The sequence below is a fragment of the Mya arenaria genome, chromosome 14 (assembly GCF_026914265.1).
Source record: "Mya arenaria isolate MELC-2E11 chromosome 14, ASM2691426v1".
NCBI classification, from domain to species: domain Eukaryota; kingdom Metazoa; phylum Mollusca; class Bivalvia; order Myida; family Myidae; genus Mya; species Mya arenaria.
In genome coordinates this window covers 22,452,945-22,479,185 of record NC_069135.1, presented here as the reverse complement: position 1 = coordinate 22,479,185, position 26,241 = coordinate 22,452,945, and the positions used below count along the sequence as shown (strand labels likewise).

The 26,241-nt window shown below is 39.0% G+C and overlaps 1 protein-coding gene across 2 annotated transcripts; it reads left to right on the top strand.

The window, feature by feature from the left end:
* Nucleotides 1–5,352: 5,352 nt before the first annotated feature.
* LOC128216603 (hemicentin-2-like) lies at nucleotides 5,353–19,930 on the top strand. 2 transcript variants are annotated; one of them, XM_052923223.1, is made up of 10 exons: nucleotides 5,353–5,450; nucleotides 5,683–6,030; nucleotides 13,024–13,326; nucleotides 13,458–13,733; nucleotides 13,867–14,157; nucleotides 14,265–14,645; nucleotides 14,864–14,983; nucleotides 15,185–15,234; nucleotides 15,407–15,437; nucleotides 19,419–19,930. In XM_052923223.1, the coding sequence occupies exons 1-10, from the start codon at nucleotides 5,408–5,410 to the stop codon at nucleotides 19,433–19,435; spliced, it is 1,860 nt and encodes a 619-aa protein (XP_052779183.1). In that variant the 5' UTR covers nucleotides 5,353–5,407; the 3' UTR covers nucleotides 19,436–19,930. The 2 variants fall into 2 exon arrangements, with proteins under 2 accessions (XP_052779183.1, XP_052779182.1); XM_052923222.1 differs by having other exon boundaries at nucleotides 14,864–15,008.
* Nucleotides 19,931–26,241: the final 6,311 nt, after the last annotated feature.

Sequence of the window (26,241 nt, the reverse complement as noted above, 5' to 3'; positions counted from 1 at the left end):
TCCATTTTGAGAAACCACCAGAAGGTGCCCCTGTCAAGTCTTGATGTCCATTTTGAGAAACCACAAGAAGGTGCCCCTGTCAAGTCTTGATGTCCATTTTGAGATACCACCAGAAGGTGCCCCTGTCAAGTCTTGATGTCCATTTTGAGATACCACCAGAAGGTGCCCCTATCAAGTCTTGATGTCCATTTTGAGATACTACCAGAAGGTGCCCCTGTCAAGTCTTGATGTCCATTTTGAGATACTACCAGAAGGTGCCCCTGTCAAGTCTTGATGTCCATTTTGAGATACCACCAGAAGGTGCCCCTGTCAAGTCTTGATGTCCATTTTGAGATACCAAGAGAAGGCGCCCCTGTCAAGTCTTGATGTCCATTTTGAGATACTACCAGAAGGTGCCCCTGTCAAGTCTTGATGTCCATTTTGAGATACTACCAGAAGGTGCCCCTGTCAAGTCTTGATGTCCATTTTGAGATACTACCAGAAGGTGCCCCTGTCAAGTCTTGATGTCCATTTTGAGATACCAAGAGAAGGTGCTCCTGTCAAGTCTTGATGTCCATTTTGAGATACCACCAGAAGGTGCCCCTGTCAAGTCTTGATGTCCATTTTGAGATACCAAGAGAAGGCGCCCCTGTCAAGTCTTGATATCCATTTTGAGATACCAAGAGAAGGCGCCCCTGTCAAGTCTTGATGTCCATTTTGAGAAACCACTAGAAGGTGCCCCTGTCAAGTCTTGATGTCCATTTTGAGAAACCACAAGAAGGTGCCCCTGTCAAGTCTTGATATCCATTTTGAGATACTACCAGAAGGTGCCCCTGTCAAGTCTTGATGTCCATTTTGAGATACCAAGAGAAGGTGCCCCTGTCAAGTCTTGATGTCCATTTTGAGATACCACCAGAAGGTGCCCCTGTCAAGTCTTGATGTCCATTTTGAGATACCACCAGAAGGTGCCCCTGTCAAGTCTTGATGTCCATTTTGAGATACCAAGAGAAGGCGCCCCTGTCAAGTCTTGATATCCATTTTGAGATACCAAGAAAAGGCGCCCCTGTCAAGTCTTGATGTCCATTTTGAGAAAACACTAGAAGGTGCCCCTGTCAAGTCTTGATGTCCATTTTGAGAAACCACAAGAAGGTGCCCCTGTCAAGTCTTGATGTCCATTTTGAGATACCAAGAGAAGGCGCCCCTGTCAAGTCTTGATGTCCATCTTGAGAAACCACTAGAAGGTGCCCCTGTCAAGTCTTGATGTCCATTTTGAGATACCAAGAGAAGGTGCCCCTGTCAAGTCTTGATGTCCATTTTGAGATACCACCAGAAGGTGCCCCTGTCAAGTCTTGATGTCCATTTTGAGATACCAAGAGAAGGCGCCCCTGTCAAGTCTTGATGTCCATTTTGAGAAACCACTAGAAGGTGCCCCTGTCAAGTCTTGATGTCCATTTTGAGAAACCACAAGAAGGTGCCCCTGTCAAGTCTTGATGTCCATTTTGAGATACCAAGAGAAGGTGCCCCTGTCAAGTCTTGATATCCATTTTGAGATACCACCAGAAGGTGCCCCTGTCAAGTCTTGATGTCCATTTTGAGATACCAAGAGAAGGTGCCCCTATCAAGTCTTGATGTCCATTTTGAGATACCACCAGGAGGTGCCCCTGTCAAGTCTTGATGTCCATTTTGAGATACCACCAGAAGGTGCCCCTGTCAAGTCTTGATGTCCATTTTGAGATACTACCAGAAGGTGCCCCTGTCAAGTCTTGATATCCATTTTGAGATACCACCAGAAGGTGCCCCTGTCAAGTCTTGATGTCCATTTTGAGATACCAAGAGAAGGTGCCCCTGTCAAGTCTTGATGTCCATTTTGAGATACCACCAGGAGGTGCCCCTGTCAAGTCTTGATATCCATTTTGAGATACTACCAGAAGGTGCCCCTGTCAAGTCTTGATGTCCATTTTGAGATACCACCAGAAGGTGCCCCTGTCAAGTCTTGATGTCCATTTTGAGATACCACCAGAAGGTGCCCCTGTCAAGTCTTGATGTCCATTTTGAGATACCAAGAGAAGGTGCCCCTGTCAAGTCTTGATATCCATTTTGAGATACTACCAGAAGGTGCCCCTGTCAAGTCTTGATGTCCATTTTGAGATACTACCAGAAGGTGCCCCTGTCAAGTCTTGATGTCCATTTTGAGATACTACCAGAAGGTGCCCCTGTCAAGTCTTGATGTCCATTTTGAGATACTACCAGAAGGTGCCCCTGTCAAGTTTTGATATCCATTTTGAGATACTACCAGAAGGTGCCCCTGTCAAGTCTTGATGTCCATTTTGAGATACTACCAGAAGGTGCCCCTGTCAAGTCTTGATGTCCATTTTGAGATACCACCAGAAGGTGCCCCTGTCAAGTCTTGATGTCCATTTTGAGATACCAAGAGAAGGCGCCCCTGTCAAGTCTTGATGTCCATTTTGAGATACCAAGAGAAGGTGCCCCTGTCAAGTCTTGATGTCCATTTTGAGATACCAAGAGAAGGCGCCCCTGTCAAGTCTTGATGTCCATTTTGAGATACCACCAGAAGGAGCCCCTGTCAAGTCTTGATGTCCATTTTGAGATACTGCCAGAAGGTGCCCCTGTCAAGTCTTGATGTCCATTTTGAGATACCAAGAGAAGGTGCCCCTGTCAAGTCTTGATGTCCATTTTGAGATACCACCAGAAGGTGCCCCTGTCAAGTCTTGATGTCCATTTTGAGAAACCACCAGAAGGTGCCCCTGTCAAGTCTTGATGTCCATTTTGAGATACCACCAGAAGGTGCCCCTGTCAAGTCTTGATGTCCATTTTGAGATACCAAGAGAAGGTGCCCCTGTCAAGTCTTGATGTCCATTTTGAGATACCAAGAGAAGGTGCCCCTGTCAAGTCTTGATGTCCATTTTGAGATACCAAGAGAAGGTGCCCCTGTCAAGTCTTGATGTCCATTTTGAGATACCACCAGAAGGTGCCCCTGTCAAGTCTTGATGTCCATTTTGAGATACCACCAGAAGGTGCCCCTGTCAAGTCTTGATATCCATTTTGAGATACCAAGAGAAGGTGCCCCTGTCAAGTCTTGATGTCCATTTTGAGATACCAAGAGAAGGTGCCCCTGTCAAGTCTTGATGTCCATTTTGAGAAACCACAAGAAGGTGCCCCTGTCAAGTCTTGATATCCATTTTGAGATACCACCAGAAGGTGCCCCTGTCAAGTCTTGATGTCCATTTTGAGAAACCACCAGAAGGTGCCCCTGTCAAGTCTTGATGTCCATTTTGAGATACCACCAGAAGGTGCCCCTGTCAAGTCTTGATGTCCATTTTGAGATACCAAGAGAAGGCGCCCCTGTCAAGTCTTGATGTCCATTTTGAGAAACCACCAGAAGGTGCCCCTGTCAAGTCTTGATGTCCATTTTGAGATACCAAGAGAAGGTGCCCCTGTCAAGTCTTGATGTCCATTTTGAGAAACCACCAGAAGGTGCCCCTGTCAAGTCTTGATGTCCATTTTGAGATACCCCCTGTCAAGTCTTGATGTCTATTTTGATATACCACGAGAAGACACCCCTGTCTTAAAGTGTTGTTTATTTTGAGAAACCACGAGAAGGCGATCCTGTCTAGCATTGGTGTTCATTTTGGGATACCACGAGAAGGCGCCGCAGTCTAATCTTGGTGTTTGTTTCGAAATACAACGAAAAGGCGCTCCTTTCTATTGATGGTGTCAATTCTGAGATAACACATAAAACTGCGACGTTTTTTGTTGTTGGTTTTTTTTTTGGTGTTCATTTTGAGAGACTGAGAGAAGATGATGTCATTTATTGGTGCCCAATTTCAAATAGCACGATATGCCCTGTCTAGATATAGTGTCTGTTTAGAGATACCAACAAGGTTCACTGTCACGATTAAGTTTCCATATTCGGACACCACGAGATGGTGTCCCTGTCGAAATTTGGGTCCATTTTCATATACAACGATTAGGTGCACTTGTCTAAATTAAGTATGACGTTTGAGGTGTCCATGGTTATCTTCGAAAGCATGTATTGCTTAAGCTAACAAACGACCAGCTCTTTTAATAGTTCTTATTAATTTGGAGATAATCAAATGTATTTTTAACTTTCGGGTTTATAATTCCCATGAAATACAACGTTCTCTTTTTAATTTAATATCTTAAAATGATTGTCGTATTTAAAATCAGCACATACACATGCATAACAAACAAAAATCTTGAGCGATGAACCTTTAACTACTTACCAAATAATGCATTTGTGGAACATATTAATTACTTATAACGATATTGAAACCATGTTTTTAATAGCACAAATATTAAATGACTGATGGGTTCTAAAATATGTACAGTGATCAACAATCGTCTCCTAAGAAAAAAAAAAGAAAAAAATTGCACCGTTCGTTCGTGCATTCATCCTTTTCCGTAAATTAAAACAATTGCATTAATTGTGGTACTGCTTATTTTGGAATAAGAGTGCATCTTTAATATTAAACATCTAACATTGTAACTCGAAATCAAATACTAATATTTAATCGCACTCACACAGCAGCCTGGCAATTTTATTAGGAAACTTACTACCCGAAAGTTCGTTTTCAAAATCATAAATTATGCTAACACTTTATACATTTTGTCATACGAAACAAAGTGGAGGTTTACCTTGCTGAATGTGATATTTCCATATATAATATAAAGGTGTTGGTATGACAGGGAAATATTATGGACATACTGAAATAAAACAGGCAGGGGCGACCCTATGCATGATTCAGTACGCCCGTGCGTACAAATCAATTTTGGTTTCCCATTAATGGCAAGTGGTAAACTCTCAGAAATCTCTGAAATAATTGAGGGCTCAGGGTAAGTGGTAAATATACTTTACTTTTTTATCTATAAATATATATATTTTTTTAATTTTGTTACTTTGAATTCATTTTTTTTTTAGTCAATTGCTATTTATAAGACCCTAGGCCAGCCGCACGGCAAAAGCAAGGTCACCGTACGTCCGACGTATGATCGCAGTGGAACCTCTGTACGGCATGTCTACGGTATGTCTATTGCTACGGCGAACGAAAAAAAAAATGTTATAAACCCGCATTATAACCCTTCGGCGAACCCTGCAGGACTGTAAAAGATAGAGATACGTCCTACGGTAACCCTGCAGTCCACGCAGATCCTCTGCGGCCGCCGCACGTTTCTCTCGATTTCGGGGCCTACGGCGGCCGTATCCTGGCCGTAGAGCAAATTTGACTGAGGTATAAGCATCAGTTATACATATCACGATCGTGACAAAATACATAATTATGAAGTATCGACTAAAGCTATTGAATTTCAACATGACCTAGTTTTCTGAATAGCCGTATATAAATTCTGACAGGAAGTTAATTAAACATATAAAATAGAGGAGAATAAGATGAACAGCACATGGATTGCAATTATTATTCTGTGTTTAACAGGTCAGTCTTAAAACATATTCGACAATTTCATTGTTTGTATTCGCTAACAATTCGTCTGTTATCTAAAACAAAATATTTCAACGATTTGTAATGAGTTGAGTGAATCAAGCTAGGCATTCATTATATCGTCTGCAATTGAAAAGAGACTTAAGTACATGTATTAACATTAAGGTGGTGTTTCGTTTTCGATTAAAGTTTATATAAATACATGCACAATGCATTTTATTATTAGGTTCGCTGAAGGCGTGGACATGTCCAAGTAATTCTCGAGTTTTTACAGATGTAGGGGGATTGCCTATTTTAACGTTCACGGCTACTAACTACGAGTCCTTTGACTTCGTCGCTTTTCAAATAACGACATGGTTTGGAAATCTACTTACGGTGAACTATGAGTATGGACGAGTATATGCAGGTTCTCCATATCTTCACAATTGCACTTTAGCAGAAGATGCAGATTTGGACAATGGCATTTTAAGCATCCAACTTATTAACACACGTCAGTCCGAAGGAGGAACGTATAGACTGATAAAACAATACATTGGCATAGAAACAGTTCAATGTATAACACTGTATATTTTAGGTAAGTTGATTAAGTGAGTCATAATAATTTACTATCACTTATTGATATCGTTGTTTCATTTTAGTTTTAATATCAAACATTTTCTCACCAATGGTAACCTTCAGAGAATCGATTTCATTCGAATCTTTATTGTCACTGCTTATGGGATATTAACAGTGAGCTGTGGGTGTCGACGATGATAATCACTTGTCGACTAAAACTGCTTTATGTGTACCATGAGTGCAGACGAGAATAGTAAACGCGTCGAAAATCGGCGTTATGTGTACCTGAGTTTGGGCGCCGACAACAATATTTGCACATAAACTAAACCCTCGTTATAAGTACCAGAGGTTGGGTACCGACAACAATGTTTACACGTCAACTTAACCCGCGTAATGTGTACAGATGTTGGGCGCCGACAGCAATGTTTACGCGTAGACTTAAGCCGCGTTATATGTACCAGAGGTTGGGCGCCGACAACAATGTTAACGCGTAGACTTAAGCCGCATTATGTGCACCAGAGGTTGGGCGACGACAACAATGTTAACGCGTAGACTTAAGCCGCATTATGTGCACCAGAGGTTGGGCGACGACAACAATGTTAACGCGTAGACTTAAGCAGCGTTACATGTACCAAAGGTTGGGCGACGACAACAATGTTTACGCGTAGACTTAAGCCGCGGTATGTGTACCAGAGATTGGGCGACGACAACAACGTTTACGCGTAGACTTAAGCCGCGTTATGTGTACCAGAGGTTGGGCGCCGACAACAATGTTAACGCGTAGACTTAAGCCGCGTTATGTGTACCAGAGGTTGGGCGCCGACAACAACGTTTACGCGTAGACTTAAGCCGCGTTATATATACCAGAGGTTGGGCGCCGACAACAATGTTTACGCGTACACTTAAGCCGCGTTATATGTACCAGAGGTTGGGCGCCGACAACAATATTAACGCGTAGACTTAAGCCGCGTTATATGCACCAGAGGTTGGGCGCCGACAACAACGTTTACGCGTAGACTTAAGCCGCGTTATATGCACCAGAGGTTGGGCGCCGACAACAACGTTTACGCGTAGACTTAAGCTGCGTTATATGTACCAGAGGTTGGGCGCCGACAACAACGTTTACGCGTAGACTTAAGCTGCGTTATATGTACCAGAGGTTGGGCGACGACAACAACGTTTACGCGTAGACTTAAGCTGCGTTATATGCACCAGAGGTTGGGCGACGACAACAACGTTTACGCGTAGACTTAAGCCGCGTTATATGCACCAGAGGTTGGGCGCCGACAAAAACGTTTACGCGTAGACTTAAGCTGCGTTATATGTACCAGAGGTTGGGCGCCGACAAAAACATTTACGCGTAGACCTAAGCGTAACAAAGGCTGAGCGACAGCATCAATGTTGACACATAGACTAAACCCTCGTTATATGTACCAGAGGTTGGGCGCCGACAACAATATTAACACGTCGATTTAAGCCGCGTTATATGTACCAGAGGTTGAGCGCCGACAATAATGTTAACACGCCGATTTAAGCCGCGTTATATGTACCAGGGGTTAGTCGCCGACAACAATATTTACACGTCGATTTAAACCGCGATATATGTATCATAGGTTGGGCGCCGAAAACACTGTCTACACGTCGATTTAAGCCGCGTAATGTGTACCAGAGGTTGGGCGCCGACAACAATGTAAACACGTCGATTCAAGCCGTGTAATGTGTACCAGAGGTAAGGCGCCGACAACAATGTTAACACGTCGATTTAAGCCGCCTAATGAGTACCAGAGGTTTGGCGCTGACAGCAATGTTTACGCGTAGACGTAAGCCGCGTTCTATGTACCAGAGGTTGGGCGCCGACAGCAATGTTTACGCGTAGACTAAACTCTCGATATATGTTCCAGAGGCTGGGAGCTGACAGCAATGTTTACGCGTAGACTTAAGCCGTGTTATGTGTAAAAAAGGCTGAGCGACGACAAAAATGTTGACACATAGACTAAACCCCCGTAATATGTACCAAAGGTTGGTGACGACAACAATGTTAACACGTCGATATAAGCCAGGTTATATGTACCAGAGTTTGGGCGCCGACAACAATGTAAACACGTCGATTTAAGCCACGTTATATGTACCAGAGTTTAGGCGCCGACAACAATGTTAACACGTCGACTTAAGCCGCGTTATATGTACCAGAGGTTGGGCGCCGACAACAGTGTTTAAACATCGACTTAAGCCGCGTTATATGTACCAGAGGTTGGGCGACGACAACAGTGTTTAAACGTCGATATAAGCCGCGTTATATGTACCAGAGGTTGGGCGCCGATAACAATGTTAACACGTCGATATAAGCCACGTTATATGTACCAGAGGTTGGGCGCCGACAATAATGTTAACACGTCGATTTAACCCACGTTATATGTACAAGAGGTTAGGCGCCGACAACAATGTTAACACGTCGATATAAGCCACGTGATATGTACCAGAGGTTAGGCGCCGACAACAATGTAAACACGTCCATTTAAGCCGCGTTATATGTACCAAAGTTTGGGCCGTGTAATGTGTACCAGAGGTTAGGTGCCGACAACAATGTTTACACGTCGATTTAAGCCGCATAATGTTATTCAGAGGTTGGGCGCCGACAGCATCGCTTACACGTCGACTTTAGCCGCGTTATATGTACCAGAGGTTGGGTGCCGACAGCAATATTTACACGTCGACTGAACCCGCTTTATTTGTACCAGAGGTTTGGCGCCGACAACAATTTTAACCTGTCGACTACACCCTCGTTTTGTGTACCAGAGGTTGGGTGCCGACAGCAATATTTACTCGTCGAATAAACCCTCATTAGGTGTACCAGGAGTTAGGTGCCGACAGCAATTTTAACACGTCAACATAACCCGCGTTATATGTACCAGAGGTTGGGCGCCGTCAACAATATCTATAGGTCGACTAAACCCGCGTTATGTGTACCAGATGTTGAGTGCAGACAACAATGTTTACACGTCGACTTAACCCGCGTTATGTGTACCAGAGGTTGGGCACTGACAGCAATGTTTACACGTGGACTAAACCCTCGTAATGTGTACCAGAGCTTTGGTGCCGACAACAATTATTACACATAGACTAAACCCTCGTTATTTGTACCAGAGGTTGGGCACCGACACGTGTACCTGTGGTTGGGTGCCGACAACTGTGTTTACACGTCGACTTAACTCGCGTTATATGTACCAGAGGTTGGGCGCCGACAACAATGTTTACACGTGGACTAAACTCTCGTTATTTGTACCAGAGTTTGGGCGCCGACAACAATATTTACATGTTCACTTTACTTACGTTATATGAACCAGAGGTTGGGCGCCGACAACAATGTTTACACGTCGACTGGAGCCGCTGTATGTGTTCCAGATATTGGGCGCCGACAACAATGTTTACACGTCGACTTAAGCCGCTTTATGTCTACCAGAGGTTGGGTGCCGACAACAATGTTAACACGTCGACTTAAGCCGTGTTATGTGTACCAGAGGTTTGGTGCCAACAACAATGTTTACACGTAGACTGAAGCCGCGTTATATCTACCAGAGGTTGGGCGCCGACAACAATGTTTACGCGTCGACTTAAGCCGCGTAATAAGTACCAGAGGTTGGACGCCGACAACAATGTTTACACGTCGACTGAAGCCGCGTTATATCTACCAGAGGTTGGGCGCCGACAGCAATGTTTACAAGTCGAATTAAGCCGCGTTATAAGTACCAGAGGTTGGGCGCCGACAACAATATTTACGCGACGGCTTAAGCCGCGTTATGTGTAACAGAGTCTGAGCGACGACAACAATGTTAACACGTCGACTTAACCCGCGTTATATGTACAAGAGGTAGGGTGCCGACAACAATTCTTACACGTCAACTTAACCCTCGTTATGTGTACCAGAGCTTTGGCGCCGACAACAATGTTTACACGTCGACTTAAGCCGCTTTCACTTTCACGAAATCCGCGTTTTATGTACCAGAGATTGGGCGCCGACAACAATGTTTACACGTCGACTTAAGCCGCGATATGTGTACCAGAGGTTGGGCGACGACAACAATGTTTACACGTCAACTTAAACCTCTGTATAGGTACCAGAGGCTGAGCGACAACAACAAGGTTTACACGTCGACTTTAGCCGCGTTATGTGTACCAGAAGTTGGGCGCCGAGAACAATGTTTACACGTCGACTTATTCCGCGTTATGTGTACCAGAGGTTTGGCGACGACAACAATGTTTACTCGTCAACTTAACCCTCGTTATATGTACCAGAGGCTGAGCGACGACAACAATGTTTACTCGTCGACTTTAGCCGCGTTATGTGTACCAGAAGTTGGGCGCCGACAACAATGTTTACACGTCGACTTATTCCGCATAATGTGTACCAGAGGTTGGGCACCGACAACAATGTTAACTCGTCGACTTAACCCTCGTTATGTGAACCAAAGGTTGGGTACCGGTAACAAATTTTACATATCGACGTAACCAAAGTAATCTAAACCAGAGTTTGGGCACCGACAACAATGTTTACACGTCCACTAAACCCGCGTTACATGTACCAGAGGATTGCCACGACAACAATATTTACACGTCCACTAAACCCTCGTTATCTGTACCAGAGATTGGGTGCCGGTAACAAATTTTACATGTCGACTTAACCCGCGTTATGTGAACCAGTGGTTGGGCGCCGACAACAATATTTACACGTCGACTAAGCCCTAATTGTATGTCCCAGATGTTGGGCGACGACAACAATAATTACACGTCGACTAAACACTCATTATATGTACTAGTGGTTGAGCGCCGACAACAATATTTACACTTCGTCTAAACCCTCGTTATATGAACCAGGTGTTGGGCACAGACAACAGTGTTTACACGTCGACTTAATCCGCGTTATATGTACCAGAGGTTTAGCGCCGACAGCAGTGTTTATACGTCGACTTAAGCCGCGTTATATGTACCAGAGGTTTTGCACCGACATCAGTGTATACACGTCGACTTAAGCCGAGTTATATGTACCAGAGGTTGGGCGCCAACAACAATATTTACACGTCGAGTTAACCCGCGTGATGTGTACCAGAGGTTGGGCGCCGACAACAATATTAACTCGTTGACTTCACCCGCGTTAATGTACGAGTCGCTGGATGCCAACGATTATATTTACCTTTCGACTTAAATCGCGTTATAATTATGATTAAGTGGCTTGGTGCCGACCATAATATTTACGCGTTGACTTAACACTTGTCTTGTGTACCAGTGCATACGGTTATAGTTACACGTCAACTAAACAGCCTTATGCGTACAAGTGGAGTTTAGTTTAGTAAAGTGCTGTATACTCGAACAGATACAGATAATTTGACACCAACTCGTTATGTTCCGTTATTGTTTTTGTATGACCGTTTTTAAAATACGTGACGAATAATACTTTTACCTGCGGCGTTCGGACGGGCGAGCGGCGTCCAGTATGTTGTTTGCTGAATAACTTTAGAAGCCTTTATCTTATCATCACCAAATTGGATCAGAATGTATAAGTTCGATAACCAGCCATATCGCTTCACTCGAGAGATGTCGCCCCTTAATTATAGAAATTACATATAATTGATATTGTCCGCTCAAAAACTTTAGAAGCCTTTGTCCAATTACCACTAAACTTGGTCAAAATGTGTAACAATAAATGTGTGCACAATATCCCGTACAAATTCGATAAGCAACATTATCACTGTAATCACTCGAGAGTTATCGTCCTTTAATAATAGAAATTACCTCCAACGGTCTTGGCCGATCAATAATTGTTGAAACCTTTGTCAAACCATCACCACATTTAAACAAAATGTGTATAGGCATTATATTTCGGACAGCTTCGATAACCAGCCATATCGCTTCAGTTACTCAAGAGAAATTGCTCTTTAATAAAATAAACTAAGTTGGTCTTGTACGCTCAATTACTTTAGAAGCCTTTGCCCATCAGATTTTGTCAGAATGTGTATTGGCATAGTATCTCGGACAAGTACGATAATCAGCCATATCAACTCAGTTAAGCCAGAGTTATGACTCTTGAATTGGCTAAAACTGTATTTACATTGTCCTATCTCTTCATTTGGCTTAACGTACAATCGGTAATCACCAAACTTGGTGTCCTAAAATCAGGACGCACGTATTATGTGACAGTTTGCGCTTCTGTTTTTTTATACGCCCGTTTAAAAAAACTGGACGTGTTATAGATTAATCTGCGACGTACCCACGGGCGGGCGGGCAACGTCCAGTGTTTTGAACGCTCATCCTCTTTTGAAGAGTTTGCCCAATCATCACCAAAATTGGTCAGTGTGTATTAAAGTTATCGAATTATTATTTAAGAAAATAGCTAAACTCGGTATTGTACGTTCAATGACTTTAGAAGCCTTTGTCTAATATCACCAAATTTGGTCAGAATGTTTATGGGCATAATATCTCAGAAAAGTCTGATAACCAGCCATTTATCTAATCACTCATGAGTTCTCGCCCTTAAAATATTAAAAAATACCAAAAATCGTTCTTGTCCGATCATTACCTTAGGTATCCTTTGTTGAATTATCAGCAAGCAATTTTGGGATCAGAATGTGTATGTGTAGAATATCCCGGACAATTTTGATAACCAGCCCCGCGCCCCAGTCACTCATTTATTCTTATCCGATACTTAAGAAAGCTTTGTTCAATCATCACTAAATTTGGACAGAATGAGATGTATGTATAGAATATCTTGGTCAGGTTCGATAACAAGCTACGTCGTCTCAGTCACTCCAGAGTTATGACCCATTAATTGGCAGAAACCGTTTTTGCTAACAGCGTCCGTTCTCTAGAGATGGCTTAATTTACAAACACTTATCACCAAACTTTAAAATTAGGATGAGCGTATTTTGTGACAGTTTGCGCTCTTGTTAATTTCGTGATATTCTGTTTATCAAATATTGAAGAGATTTTTCCTGTATGCCATAACATTCCTATATTTCAGGGATTCCAACTTTACCTTTAATATCTTACCAGAAACACCCACAGGTTGGGAAGAATCTGACGTTGTCCAGTTCTAGTAGATCAACTACTTTTCCAAGCAACCATAGCTTACATCTAGGATATCAATGGTTCCAACGTGGACAACCCATTTCAATCGACGGCCGATATACATTCGACTCACTTAATAAAAGTATCACAATTATAAACGTTTCAAGAAGTGACCACAACAGCAATACATCCTGTGTTGCAAAGGAAGAGGGTGGAAAAGCATCTGAAAAAAACACGTTTGTTTTAAATGTTTTTTGTAAGTATTTCAAATCGTACGTTTTTTTAGAGATTAACGGGAGTTGTTGCATAATATCTTGATACAATTATCTTTTGTGCTATTTGTTTAGATGGGTATTGTTTTATTCATACTCATTACGTTGATTTCAGTTCAGCCTGTGATATCGCCTACGACAAACCGAACGCAGATAGAAGGTAGTCCAAACGTAACGCTCGAGTGTTTGTTTGAGAGCAATCCGCGATCAACACTTCGTTGGTACAAACGTGGAAGTGATGCACTGCTTTTTGAAGACGAGGTATCATTAGGGAGAAATACCAGTTTTTACATCATACGATCTTTAAACAGAGACCATGCCGGTATTTACCGATGTATTGCAGATAACGGAATAGGGGCGGACGAGGCTGTCATAACGTTGGATGTTCAGTGTATGTATTTGTTCTTCTAACGTGTATTGAAGCTACTCATTAAATAAACGCTACTTGCTCTGTTTTACGTTACACATTTACAACACATGTGGTAGCTAAATTCACTACATATACTGTTATTTATTTGTTTTAGATCCACCAGAAGTTGTCGTTGAAGCTTTTAATACCTCAAGTGACTCTTTAACTTCAAATTTAACATGTAAAGCCAATGGTGTTCCGAACAAATACAGGTATATGGGATGGAATCAACAGTGGCCCGGCCATGGTGTGGTCAACGTATGGAAAGATGCAGGATACAATCTTGTTTTGAATCAGCTGAGCTATGAGTATTCTGGGGTTTATTCTTGTTCGGCGTCCAATGGTATATCGCTTTATGGAGATACAAAGACAATTGTTGAAAGTTCGACATACTTCGTCGTTAGAGGTAACGTAACCTAGAACCAATGGATTCATTTAGGTCGTGCTTTAATAATTGCAGTAAAATCTTTGTAACCATTTGATAGGTTGAAATCATATCAACGTTTATTGTAGATAAACCTGTAGTAACGTTCCCTGTGTCTGCGGCTGAAAGCGGACTGACTACCATCACGGATTTGGCCAGTGGCTTTGCGATGGTCAACTTGCACGTTTATTCAAATGACGGTCCGATTTCTATCGAGGTAACAAAGGGACAGGACAACGAGAAGAAATCTGTCAAAGGCAACATCCGTGTGCATTATCCAGAGATTATTAATTTGCCAGTCTTCGGAAGAAAAATCGCAGTGAATGGATCATTGTGTGTCATATCAGTTGCCATAGAAACGGATAATGATTTTGGACTTCATGAAATACTAATACGAAATAATTATGGGACTATAAACATTGGATGGAGTATAGAATACATGGACTCTGGAGTAGAAAAACAGATAAAAGGTGACCTTCCGATCAGTTCAGTTTGAGTTTATTTTAAACAATTGTTTGTTCGAAATTGAATCGGTGTAGAGAAATATGAAAACATTGCCTTCAATGCTTAATAACGTTACAATGCATGTGTGTTCACCAAGGGCTTTTTTCAAAACTCAAACCACTTGCTAATACTTTATATGTTTATATGTGTTGTTTCTAATTTATTTGATTTATTGAATTTACAGGCGAGCAGACGGGTGGAATTGGTGTTATTGTTGGAAGTGTTGTCGGGACTGTGCTTGTTTTGCTCGTTGGTTTTATTATAGTATACATTTTAAGGAAGAGGATCAACATTTGTCAAAAAGGTGTAAATATAAAGCCAAAAGATGGGTAAATTAAATTTTCATTTATTTTATAGCTTAAATAAAAGCGCAAAGGAATGTTAGCATCTTTAAATCTGAAGAAGAAAAAAAATGATTTGTAAATTTTGCACGTTATAAACTTATAAATAATCATTACATATTATGAGTTAAAAATAAACTTTTCTCGTTCGTTTAAAATTTCAGATCAGATAACGGAACCGCTTCTCCGGATATTGTCACAACTGAACTTCAAGGTATTTCCTTTTACACTTTAAACAATTATTAATACACTTATTAACAATTATAATCACTCTTATGATTTGATGTGATTACAAGATAAACATTCGTCTTAAGCGTACGCTGTTAAACAGTGATCTTGCTATTCAGAACGATTCCATACACATTTTGTAACATATTTTGTTTCAGACCAAAGCCCAAGAAGCATTGATGTTGAGAGGTATGGATATGTTGTTTTATGATAATAGAACTGCAAATACAGGGCCAAGCCTATCAGCCCAAGACTTGTTTCGATCGTGTTTTGCTGGTATCCCTGGTTCTTCTGTATGTCTGCGCTCATCAAATGGCTTGTAAAGTGGCTGATTTATGTTATTTCGTGTTTTCGCCCCGCTACTTTTCGCATCTTAGCATTTTTGCCTCTCACAATTTCCCTGCGAATGTAAAAAAACACGATATGTCTATTATCAACCACCAACGGATTGTGTTGTGGTGAATTGAATGTGTACAGCGGATGCTGGCAATGGTGCGATTGCATGATGATAAAATAAAAGGCCATAGCCATACTGACAAAACATTCGAGATGAAATAAAAGCCCAAAGCCATAGTGGCAACACATACGAGATACAATAAAAGGTCATAGCCATACTGGCAACCGTACGAGATACAATAAAAGCCCATAGCCATACTGACAATACATACGAGATACAATAAAAGGTCATAGCCATAGTGAAAACACATACGGGATAAAATAAAAGATCATGGCCATACTGACAACAAATACGAGATGCAATAAAAGGTCATAGACATACTGACAACACATACGGGATACAAAAAAGGCCATGGCCACAGTGATAACACATATGAGATACAATAAAAGGTCATGACCACAGTGACAACACATATGAGATACAATAAAAGTTTATAGCCATACTGACAACACATACGAGATAAAATAAAAGCTCATGGCCATACTGACAACACATACGGGAAACAATAAAAGGTCAAGGCCAGAGTGACAACACAAACAAGATACAATAAAATATCATAGCCTCAGTAAAAAAACATACGAGATACAATAAAAGGTCATAGTCACAGTGAGAACACATACGAGATACAATAAAAGGTCATAGTCACATTGACAACACATATGAGATACAATAAAAGGTCATGGACATACTGAAAACACAAACGAGATACAATAAAAGGTCAAAGCCAAAGTGACAATACATACGAGATACAATAAAAGATCATGGACATACTGACAACACATACGGGAAACAATAAAAGGACAATTGCCAGTGTGACAGCACAAACAAGATACAATAAAAGATCATAGCCTCAGTAAAAAAAACATACAAGATACAATAAAAGGTCATAGTCACAGTCAAAATACAAACGAGATACAATAAAAGGTCCTAGTCACAGTGACAACACATACGAGATACAATCAAAGGTCATGGGAACAGTGACAACACATACGAGATACAATAAAAGATCATAGCCACAGTGACAACACATACGAGATACAATAAAAGTTCATGGCCACAGTGAAAACACATACGAGATACAATAAAAGGTCATGATTATACTGACAACACATTCGAGCTACAATAAAAGGTAATAGCCAGAGTGACAACACATACGGGATACAATAAAAGGTCATAGCCACAGTAACAACACATATGAGATACAATTCAAGGTCATGGCCATAGTGACAACACAAACGAGATACAATAAAAGGTCATAGCCACGGTGACAACACATACGAGATACAATAAAAGGTCATAGCCACAGTGACAACAAATACCAGATACAATAAAAGGTCATAGCCACAGTGACAACACATACCGGCTAAATTAAGAGGTCATGGCCATACTGACAACACAAACGAGATACAATAAAAGGTCATAGCCTCAGTCAAAAAAATACGAGATACAATGAAAGGTCATAGTCACAGTCACAACACAAACGAGATACAATAAAAGGTCATAGCCACAGTGACAACACATACTGGCTACAATAAAAGGTCATGACCTCAGTGACAACACATACGAGATACAATAAAAGGTCATAGCCACAGTGACAACACATACGAGATACAATAAAAGGTCATAGCCACAGTGACAACACATATGAGATACAATAAAAGGTCATAGCCACAGTGACAACACATACTGGCTACAATAAAAGGTCATAGCCACAGTGACAACAAATACCAGATACAATAAACGTTCATAGCTTCAGTAACAACACATACTGGCTACAATTAAAGGTTATAGCCACAGTGACAACACATACCAGATACAATTAAATGTTATAGCCACAGTGACAACACACAGTGGCTACAATAAAAGGTCTTAGGCACAGTGACAACACATACGAGATAAAATAAAAGATCATAATTATACTAACATCACATACGAGATACAATAAAAGGCCATGGACATACTGACAACACATACGGGAAATAATAAAAGGTCATAGCCACAGTGACAACACATACGTAATACAATAAAAGGTCATAGCCACCATGACAACACATACGAGATACAATAAAAGGTCATAGCCACAGTGACAACACATACGAGATACAATAAAAGGTCATAGCCACAGTGACAACACATACGAGATACAATAAAAGGTCATAGCCACAGTGACAACAAATACCAGATACAATAAAAGGTCATAGCCACAGTGACAACACATACTGGCTACAATAAAAGGTCATGGCCACAGTGACAACACATACGAGATACAATAAAAGGTCATAGCCACAGTGACAACACATACGAGATACAATAAAAGGTCATAGCCACAGTGACAACACATACGAGATACAATAAAAGGTCATAGCCACAGTAACAACACATATGAGATACAATAAAAGGTCATAGCCACAGTAACAACACATATGAGATACAATAAAAGGTCATAGCCACAGTAACAACACATATGAGATACAATAAAATTTCATAGCCACAGTGACAACACATACGAGATACAATAAAAGGTCATGGCTACAGTGACAACACATATGAGATACAATAAAAGGTCATAGCCACAGTAACAACACATATGAGATACAATAAAAGGTCATAGCCACAGTAACAACACATATGAGATACAATAAAAGGTCATAGCCACAGTAACAACACATATGAGATACAATAAAAGTTCATAGCCACAGTGACAACACATACGAGATACAATAAAAGGTCATGGCCACAGTGACAACACATACGAGATACAATAAAAGTTCATAGCCACAGTAACAACACATATGAGATACAATAAAAGTTCATAGCCACAGTAACAACACATATGAGATACAATAAAAGGTCATAGCCACAGTAACAACACATATGAGATACAATAAAAGGTCATAGCCACAGTAACAACACATATGAGATACAATAAAAGGTCATAGCAACAGTAACAACACATATGAGATACAATAAAAGGTCATAGCCACAGTGACAACACATACGAGATACAATAAAAGGTCATGGCCACAGTGACAACACATACGAGATACAATAAAAGTTCATAGCCACAGTAACAACACATATGAGATACAATAAAAGTTCATAGCCACAGTAACAACACATATGAGATACAATAAAAGGTCATAGCCACAGTAACAACACATATGAGATACAATAAAAGTTCATAGCCACAGTAACAACACATATGAGATACAATAAAAGGTCATAGCCACAGTAACAACACATATGAGATACAATAAAAGGTCATAGCCACAGTGACAACACATACGAGATACAATAAAAGGTCATAGCCACAGTGACAACACATACGAGATACAATAAAAGGTCATAGCCACAGTGACAACACATACGAGATACAATAAAAGGTCATAGCCACAGTGACAACACATACGAGATACAATAAAAGGTCATAGCCACAGTGACAACACATACGGGAAACAATAAATGGTCATGGCTATACTGACAACACATACGAAATCTAATGAAAGGTCATGGCTACATTGACAACACTAACGGGATACAATAAAAGAACAAAGCCACACTGACAATACATACGAAATTCACAAGAAAAAAAAACGCAATCGGAATTAATATCAAGAAATGTGGGTTTTATTACATTGAAACGGTAAACCGATGGACGAAATAGTATTTGGTTCATCACGATTGACTTTTGGTTTATATCATTTAAATTTCAGATCATCTCGGAGCCTGAGGCAATTCGAACATGTGGCGTATGAAGAAATAAAGCTTGCAACAAGTGAACACGACTATACCGACCTCACCGTACACCAACTTGAAAATGACAATGTGGCTTATGAAAACACATTTTAATATTAATGATTGAGTCATCGATTGCATGTTACATTCCATTATGTAAAAGAATGCTAGGCGAGTTGATATCTAATACTGAATACAACTTTTAAACGCACTATTGAACCGAATACATTATTTACAAACCCATTGCTAAAAGAGATTGCATACCCACTTGGCCCGTTATCAAGTGTATTGACATAGAAAAAACACACTTTAAAGCAATTTTACAATTTCTTAACATATGTATTAGCGTTGAATTCCGATAAGATATTGCCTCAAGTTACGGCAATACTAATTTACATTTGAAAAAAATATCATGTATAAGTTATAATTCAATTGGGTCTCGTCAGTAGTTCACGCTTATTTCTCATCAATACATTGTACAAGTATCTGATTTTTCGAAATATTTTTTTCCCCATCAAGGCATTCTACAAGTATCCGATTTTTCGAAATAAGTTTGTTCCCATCAAGGTCTTGTAGAAGCATATGATTTTTCTATGCAAATTTATTTCTCATCAAGGCATTATACAAGCATATGATTTTTCTATACAAATTTATTTCTCATCAATGCATTATACAAGCATATGATTTTTCTATACAAATTTATTTCTCATCAAGGCATTATACAAGCATATGATTTTTCTATACAAATTTATTTCCCATCAAGGCATTATACAAGCATATGATTTTTCTATACAAATTTATTTCCCATCAAGGCATTATACAAGCATATGATTTTTCTATACAAATTTATTTCTCATCAAGGCATTATACAAGCATATGATTTTTCTATACAAATTTATTTCCCATCAAGGCATTGTACAAGCATATGATTTTTCTATACAAATTTATTTCCCATCAAGGCATTGTACAAGCATAGGTTTTTCTATACAAATTTATTTCCCATCAAGGCATTGTACAAGCATATGATTTTTCTATACAAATTTATTTCCCATCAAGGCATTGTACAAGCATATGATTTTCTATACAAATTTATTTCCCATCAAGGCATTATACAAGCATAGGTTTTTCTATACAAATTTATTTCCCATCAAGGCATTATACAAGCATATGATTTTCTATACAAATTTCACATCGTGGCATGGTACAATCATATGATTTTCCTATAAAAAAATGTTTCTCATTAAGGCATTATACAAGCATATAAATAGTCTAAATGGCACAGCAAACACAAGGTCGAAAATCATTTCAAATGACTTATTATATCATGTTTACTTAAACAATGCTCTGAACGATCGGCATTGACTAATCCTCTAAAAAGCTAGTACAAAATCATACATTCGTACGTTTATGTCAAAATGAGTGACATGCCTAGGTATGATATTTTTATATATAATGTATAAAAGTTTTACATTAAAAATATAAAAGTTTTACATTAAAAAATCTTCAAAACAGAAATTGTTAAGGTTTTTAAAACCAAATATTGTTTGAAACTAATAGCTGCTGATATTTGCGTTCGTTTAATGTAGTATTCCAACTAATATTTAGTGTAAAAGAACCACAGTATTTTTCAAACTGGCTTAACGTTTATTTTAGTAAATCAGCAGTCAGCCGTTATCGATTGTAATGGGGGTAAATCTGTAAAATTAAACAGACGATGGGTCCGAAATCGAAAATACAATCTTTCAAACACGCCAGGTACCCCTATTTCGATGTATATGTGGTCTCTCTGAGTTGTGTGTCTCTCGTTCAATGTTTTTTGCCTCTAAACAGGGTTTTTTGCTTTACATTTTGACTACTGGGCTTGTTCCAATAGATTTCATTTCTTATTTAAAATTGTGTTAAGAACAGGTAATGCTTATTCCGAAACAAAAAGAAATATATTTATTCAATGGTTACTGAAAAAGCTAAAACAAAAACGATGATTGATAACATATTGGAGAACACAAACAAACAGCGAGCGTAAAAAAGGTATTCCACAGTGCAAACGTCGTTTGAAGAACCAAAAAATGTTTACAAAAAAAGTTGTTTTTTAATTAAGTTTTTAGGTTCAATATTAAGCAAGCGTGATACACATATCCGTTGCAACATGTTTAGCTGTATTTAGGAGTTGAGCAAAATTTACGAATAAAGATTTTATCAAATTTCTAATAAAAAAGCATTTGCATTTTTCCGGAAATGTCTTTGTACAAAATGGAAATGTTTTTGTTTCAAAATGATCAGTTCTTTTCATTGAACAATGCCTTGAGACTGTGTGGTGATTGCAGCTATTTTAAGAAAGATATTTGCATATTTGTAACAAGGAAATTTATTTAATCCACTATTTTTCATTCATTTATTGGACATCTTTCTTATGTAAAAATACGTCATCAAAAACATACAGGACATTGTTAATTAGGTAGCCTGGGGCATAGTGACACCAAAATACAGTTATATTGTGGACAGACATTTCCGAAAAAAATGCAGATGCTTTTTGGTCCAAAATTTGATAAAATTTTCTTTCTTAGAATTTAGTCAACTTCTTATTACCCCCAAACATGTCACAAAGGATGTATGATTTACTCTCAAAAATATTTTTCCTCAAAACTAAATAAACATGAACTTTTGAAGCGTTTTTATTTTGGGTCTTCCAAACCCCCTTTGCACATTGGAAGGCCCTTAAAGTAAGTCCAGTAGATTATGTTTTTTAGTCTTTTTAGGGAATAATCTAATTACAAATCAAACCTTTACGTTTTTGTTTTATTTTGGTTCTTTCGAATGTCCATTTTACTAGTTTGTTTCATAATACTACACTTACTAGTGTAATATTTTGTTTCTGCGCTTACAATGGGCATTAAGGTCACAAAGGCTGAAGTTTCATATTTCCAATTGCCAGATTCTTCTATAAAAGCCATCATTCGCGGTGCTTCCCATCTGACAAACGTGGAGGTTATCTACGTTTTGTGATCCGAAGAAATGACCTTCAAAGTTGTCCAGTTGAAGGAGATTTCTCGGCCAATCACTCCTTTGGAACGCCCTCATGCTTACATTAAACAACGAAACATGAGCAACGAAGCGTTTGGAGTCTATCCTAATTCCAGCATCTTCAAGAACTCTTTGGACAGCTTTTACCAGCTCATTTAGACTTGGCTGATACTTAACATCCGCAAATATGACTTTATTGGAATCCGGAAAATGAGCTAGCCCTTCAAACCGAAGGTCGCCAGAATTATGCATGAGCGCAGTTAACCGGTCTCTAACACATTCATAAGCCTGTGCACAATATAATTCATCCGAATTAGACTCTAACCGAAATACTTGAAGAGTTAAATGCATTTTATTCCTTGCCGTCCGATGTTCCATATACTGAGGAAAGCGTGTTTCTATCCAATCCTGTGACTTTTCCAACTCATTTAACAAGTCCTCATTCGTTATACGAATGGCAGTAAAATGGCTGAAGCGGTGTCCCATTGCCATGGCTTTTTCGAGTGTTTATATTCGTTTTAAACTTGTATACTTTTAGTATTTTTATGTTTCCGTTGAGCTTTCGTTTTCCTCACCTGCTGATATATACCTTTTTCTTTGCTAACTTGAATACAATTTCCTTGTATCCACTTATTGTATTTGCCTATAATGAAATCCAAACTTTGATGATCTGAGAGATTTGATGCCTTGTTCAACAAAAACGATGTCAATTTGAATGTTTCCTCAGATAAACGAAGAAGATCTTACCGCGATTGTTGGGACACACAATAGATAGGAGGCTGAAAAACGTATTTAATAACATTTAAAAAAGTAACAACACAAACATTATAACAATGAACCCAGAGTAATTTCAAAAATACTTCGAAACAGTAACATCGCAGGATATATGTATCAAACTACGTCTTTGGTATACTAATTTTACAGAGCATTTATTTAATTTATAAGTCAATGTTCTAACGTACCGGTTACCTGAAACTTGCAACATATATCAGCATCGGCGGATTTGATAGAGATCACGTAGCTAAGAAATAACTGTCTCTTCCTTGTACGTGTCCTTCCCTAGTGTTTATCTTTCTATAGAACTAAAACATTGATAACAAGCCGTTCAACTATTGATTTCAACTCGGTTGATTACGTTGTTGCAAGAGTATTACCATAAAAGGTAAAAGTCGGTAGTGTTAAAATCCGCGGCTTGCATAAAAGCCGTCTGTGCACGTGTTATCGTTGTCTAAGGTCATACCGGGAAGTTCGGCAGATATAAATTAGAAGTGTTTTTCCAAATTTTTGCGAAAATGGTATTTACATTTCTTATCTTTTAGTTATAAAAACATATTGTCGTTTACAATCCTTTTTTTTCAATTTAGGGTTAATAAAAGGCGACAACAAATCGTTTCTTTGTTTAGCGTCCGCGGACGGGTAGGTTTTGGGCTTCTCTATCGAAACAAAAACACATTTTAAATGCTCAACGATCTTGCCGAATTATATCAATTTCCTTTTACTATAATTCCGCCTACAGAAAACAAGTACAAACAACATGCTTTATACAGTATACTTTTATGCTTGGCATTTGATATCAGGGGTTCGTTGTTTTTCAGGTTGGCTAGATCAGTTTCCGTATTAAGTGTTGATGCTAAACATCTCGAAGGAGCCTCACAAAGTCGCATGAAGGTTATACACTACCAATTAATTAAATTTCCCTATACATTTCAATGCAAAAAAGAAAACACTTCGTAAAAAATGTCATTTCTAGCATTTCAAATATATGACATCATACATTTCTTTATAATTCAGTTCAACCCCAATTGATTTTAACAATAAAAAGGTATGTCTCGTTTCTTCTAAGAGGATTCACTCACTTTAAAGTTTAGCATTGTCTGTATTTCAAGGTATCCATATTTCATCAGGACGGAAGACAGCCAAGTTCTGGTCCATCAAAAAGTACTGAATCTCTGAGATATTTATGAAATTTCTCTCTCTCTCTGTGCAGTTATTGGTCTAAATTAAAAGCAACCATCAAGTATGTGCACCACTGAGACTTAAACAAAATATCAAACTAAGGTAGCATTCTCAATCCTAAATATAGAGGGGGAATCCAGGACCACATCATGTACCTAGCATTTAGTTATTAAGTACCTGAACACCAGGCGTGTAGCGTCTATACGCGCAAAATACGCAGGTTAGGTAGGGATGTAAATTATACCTCAATTCAACGGTTCTTTTGTTTCTGCGTTTATTTGTCTTTAACACTTAATCTTAAAACTTACCCTAAAATGTTGAAGCCTGCTACTCTAATGTCAACTTCTGTCAAAACTATCAAAACGCTATTAGCCGTTGTCCGAATTGACATTGCCTTAAAATGCATCCTGATAATAAAGTACCAAGTAGCCCGGCGTTGATATACGTAATCGTTTCTGATTAATTATTGTGTTGGAATATAACAACCTTTTTTCCAAGTGTATTCTCTTCTCTTTACAGATTCACTGTTGGGTGAAGGTGGCTTTAATTTTTAAGGGAAATCGTGGAGATATGACTAACCACTGACTTACGAAACATCCAAAGACTGCTACTATCGATAACATAGGTCGACTAATTTTTTCACGACGGCTATTTACACATATAGAGATCGCGGGGATCGGTATCTTATATTAGATGACTTAAGCAAAAACTAGCTTATTGTTGTTAATCGCTAACACTACAAACAGTCCATTATGGGGCTGTTGCAAGAAACGTCGCGTTGTTTTTCAATGGGATGGCTGTGAACATGAACATTTTAATCCAATGAATGCAGGAGTCGGGTTTCCGGAGGAGATAACTGGAAAGTCGTAATTTTGATTATAAAATCTCGTTTGAATTGCTAAGGCAATGCAAGGACCTAATTGTATCATAATTGGTACATTGTGGAGGAGCATGATTTACATTGGGTGGTAAAAAGGATATTAAAACATCATTCTAGGAAGCAGTTTTGTAACACAATGACTTAAACTTTACGTTTATATACATTTTATGTTATTTGATTTTCGAAGTTTATGTACGTATCAGTTGGTCAAAGGAAAAACAAACTGTTACATCGATATGTTATTTTTTATCGTTTAGAAGTAAATGCTTTTATCAGTTCTAAAATGCCAACATATAGTGTAAGAAATCGCCCAGAATTCCCAACGGACGACGTAACCAACCCAAATTTCTGCGTACACATACACATAAGTATTGCTAGGCGCATAAAACAACGACGTTTCCCTTGAGAGGTTGAGTAAGACAAGTTGAGAGCGCGAATACCAGTCATCACCACACGGATTTACGTCCGCTTGTGTACGCATAATTATTGACCTAATTTACAATAATTTGTATTGAAGAATGATTGATTTATTGAAAAAATGATGTGCACCTTAACATTTAAATATTTTAAGCTAAGGTTCAGAGTTTGAGATTCAAATTTAAAAAGCAAATTCTTCATTCTGTTGTCAAACGATGTCAAAGGAGCAAAGATGCTCGAAATAGAACCTGTTTTATACAAATAATATGTTCTACTATCAAACAGACATCTCTTGTAAAACAGAAGTTAAATTATAGATATTTTAAAAATTAACGTTTTCAATTTTCTATAAACGTGTTTACAAGGCATTATCTAGTTTTCCATAATACATTTCTATAAGAACAAAAATGCAAATCGGTTGGAATTTCTGATCAATTTTCTCTCCACTTTTTACTAATTCATTGTCGTGTCTACCTATACATTATATTTTCTTGCTACTATCGCTTCCTCATACATGTGCATGGGAC

What these genes read in the sequence shown, in the direction of transcription:
- LOC128216603 (XM_052923222.1), top strand. Translation starts at nt 5,408, where the DNA reads ATGAACAGCACATGGATTGCAATTATTATTCTGTGTTTAACAG. An exon ending in GACATACTTCGTCGTTAGAG is followed by an intron (nt 14,158 to 14,264) that starts GTAACGTAACCT and finishes CGTTTATTGTAG; the next exon opens with ATAAACCTGTAGTAACGTTC. An exon ending in AGAAGCATTGATGTTGAGAG is followed by an intron (nt 15,438 to 19,418) that starts GTATGGATATGT and finishes TTTAAATTTCAG; the next exon opens with ATCATCTCGGAGCCTGAGGC.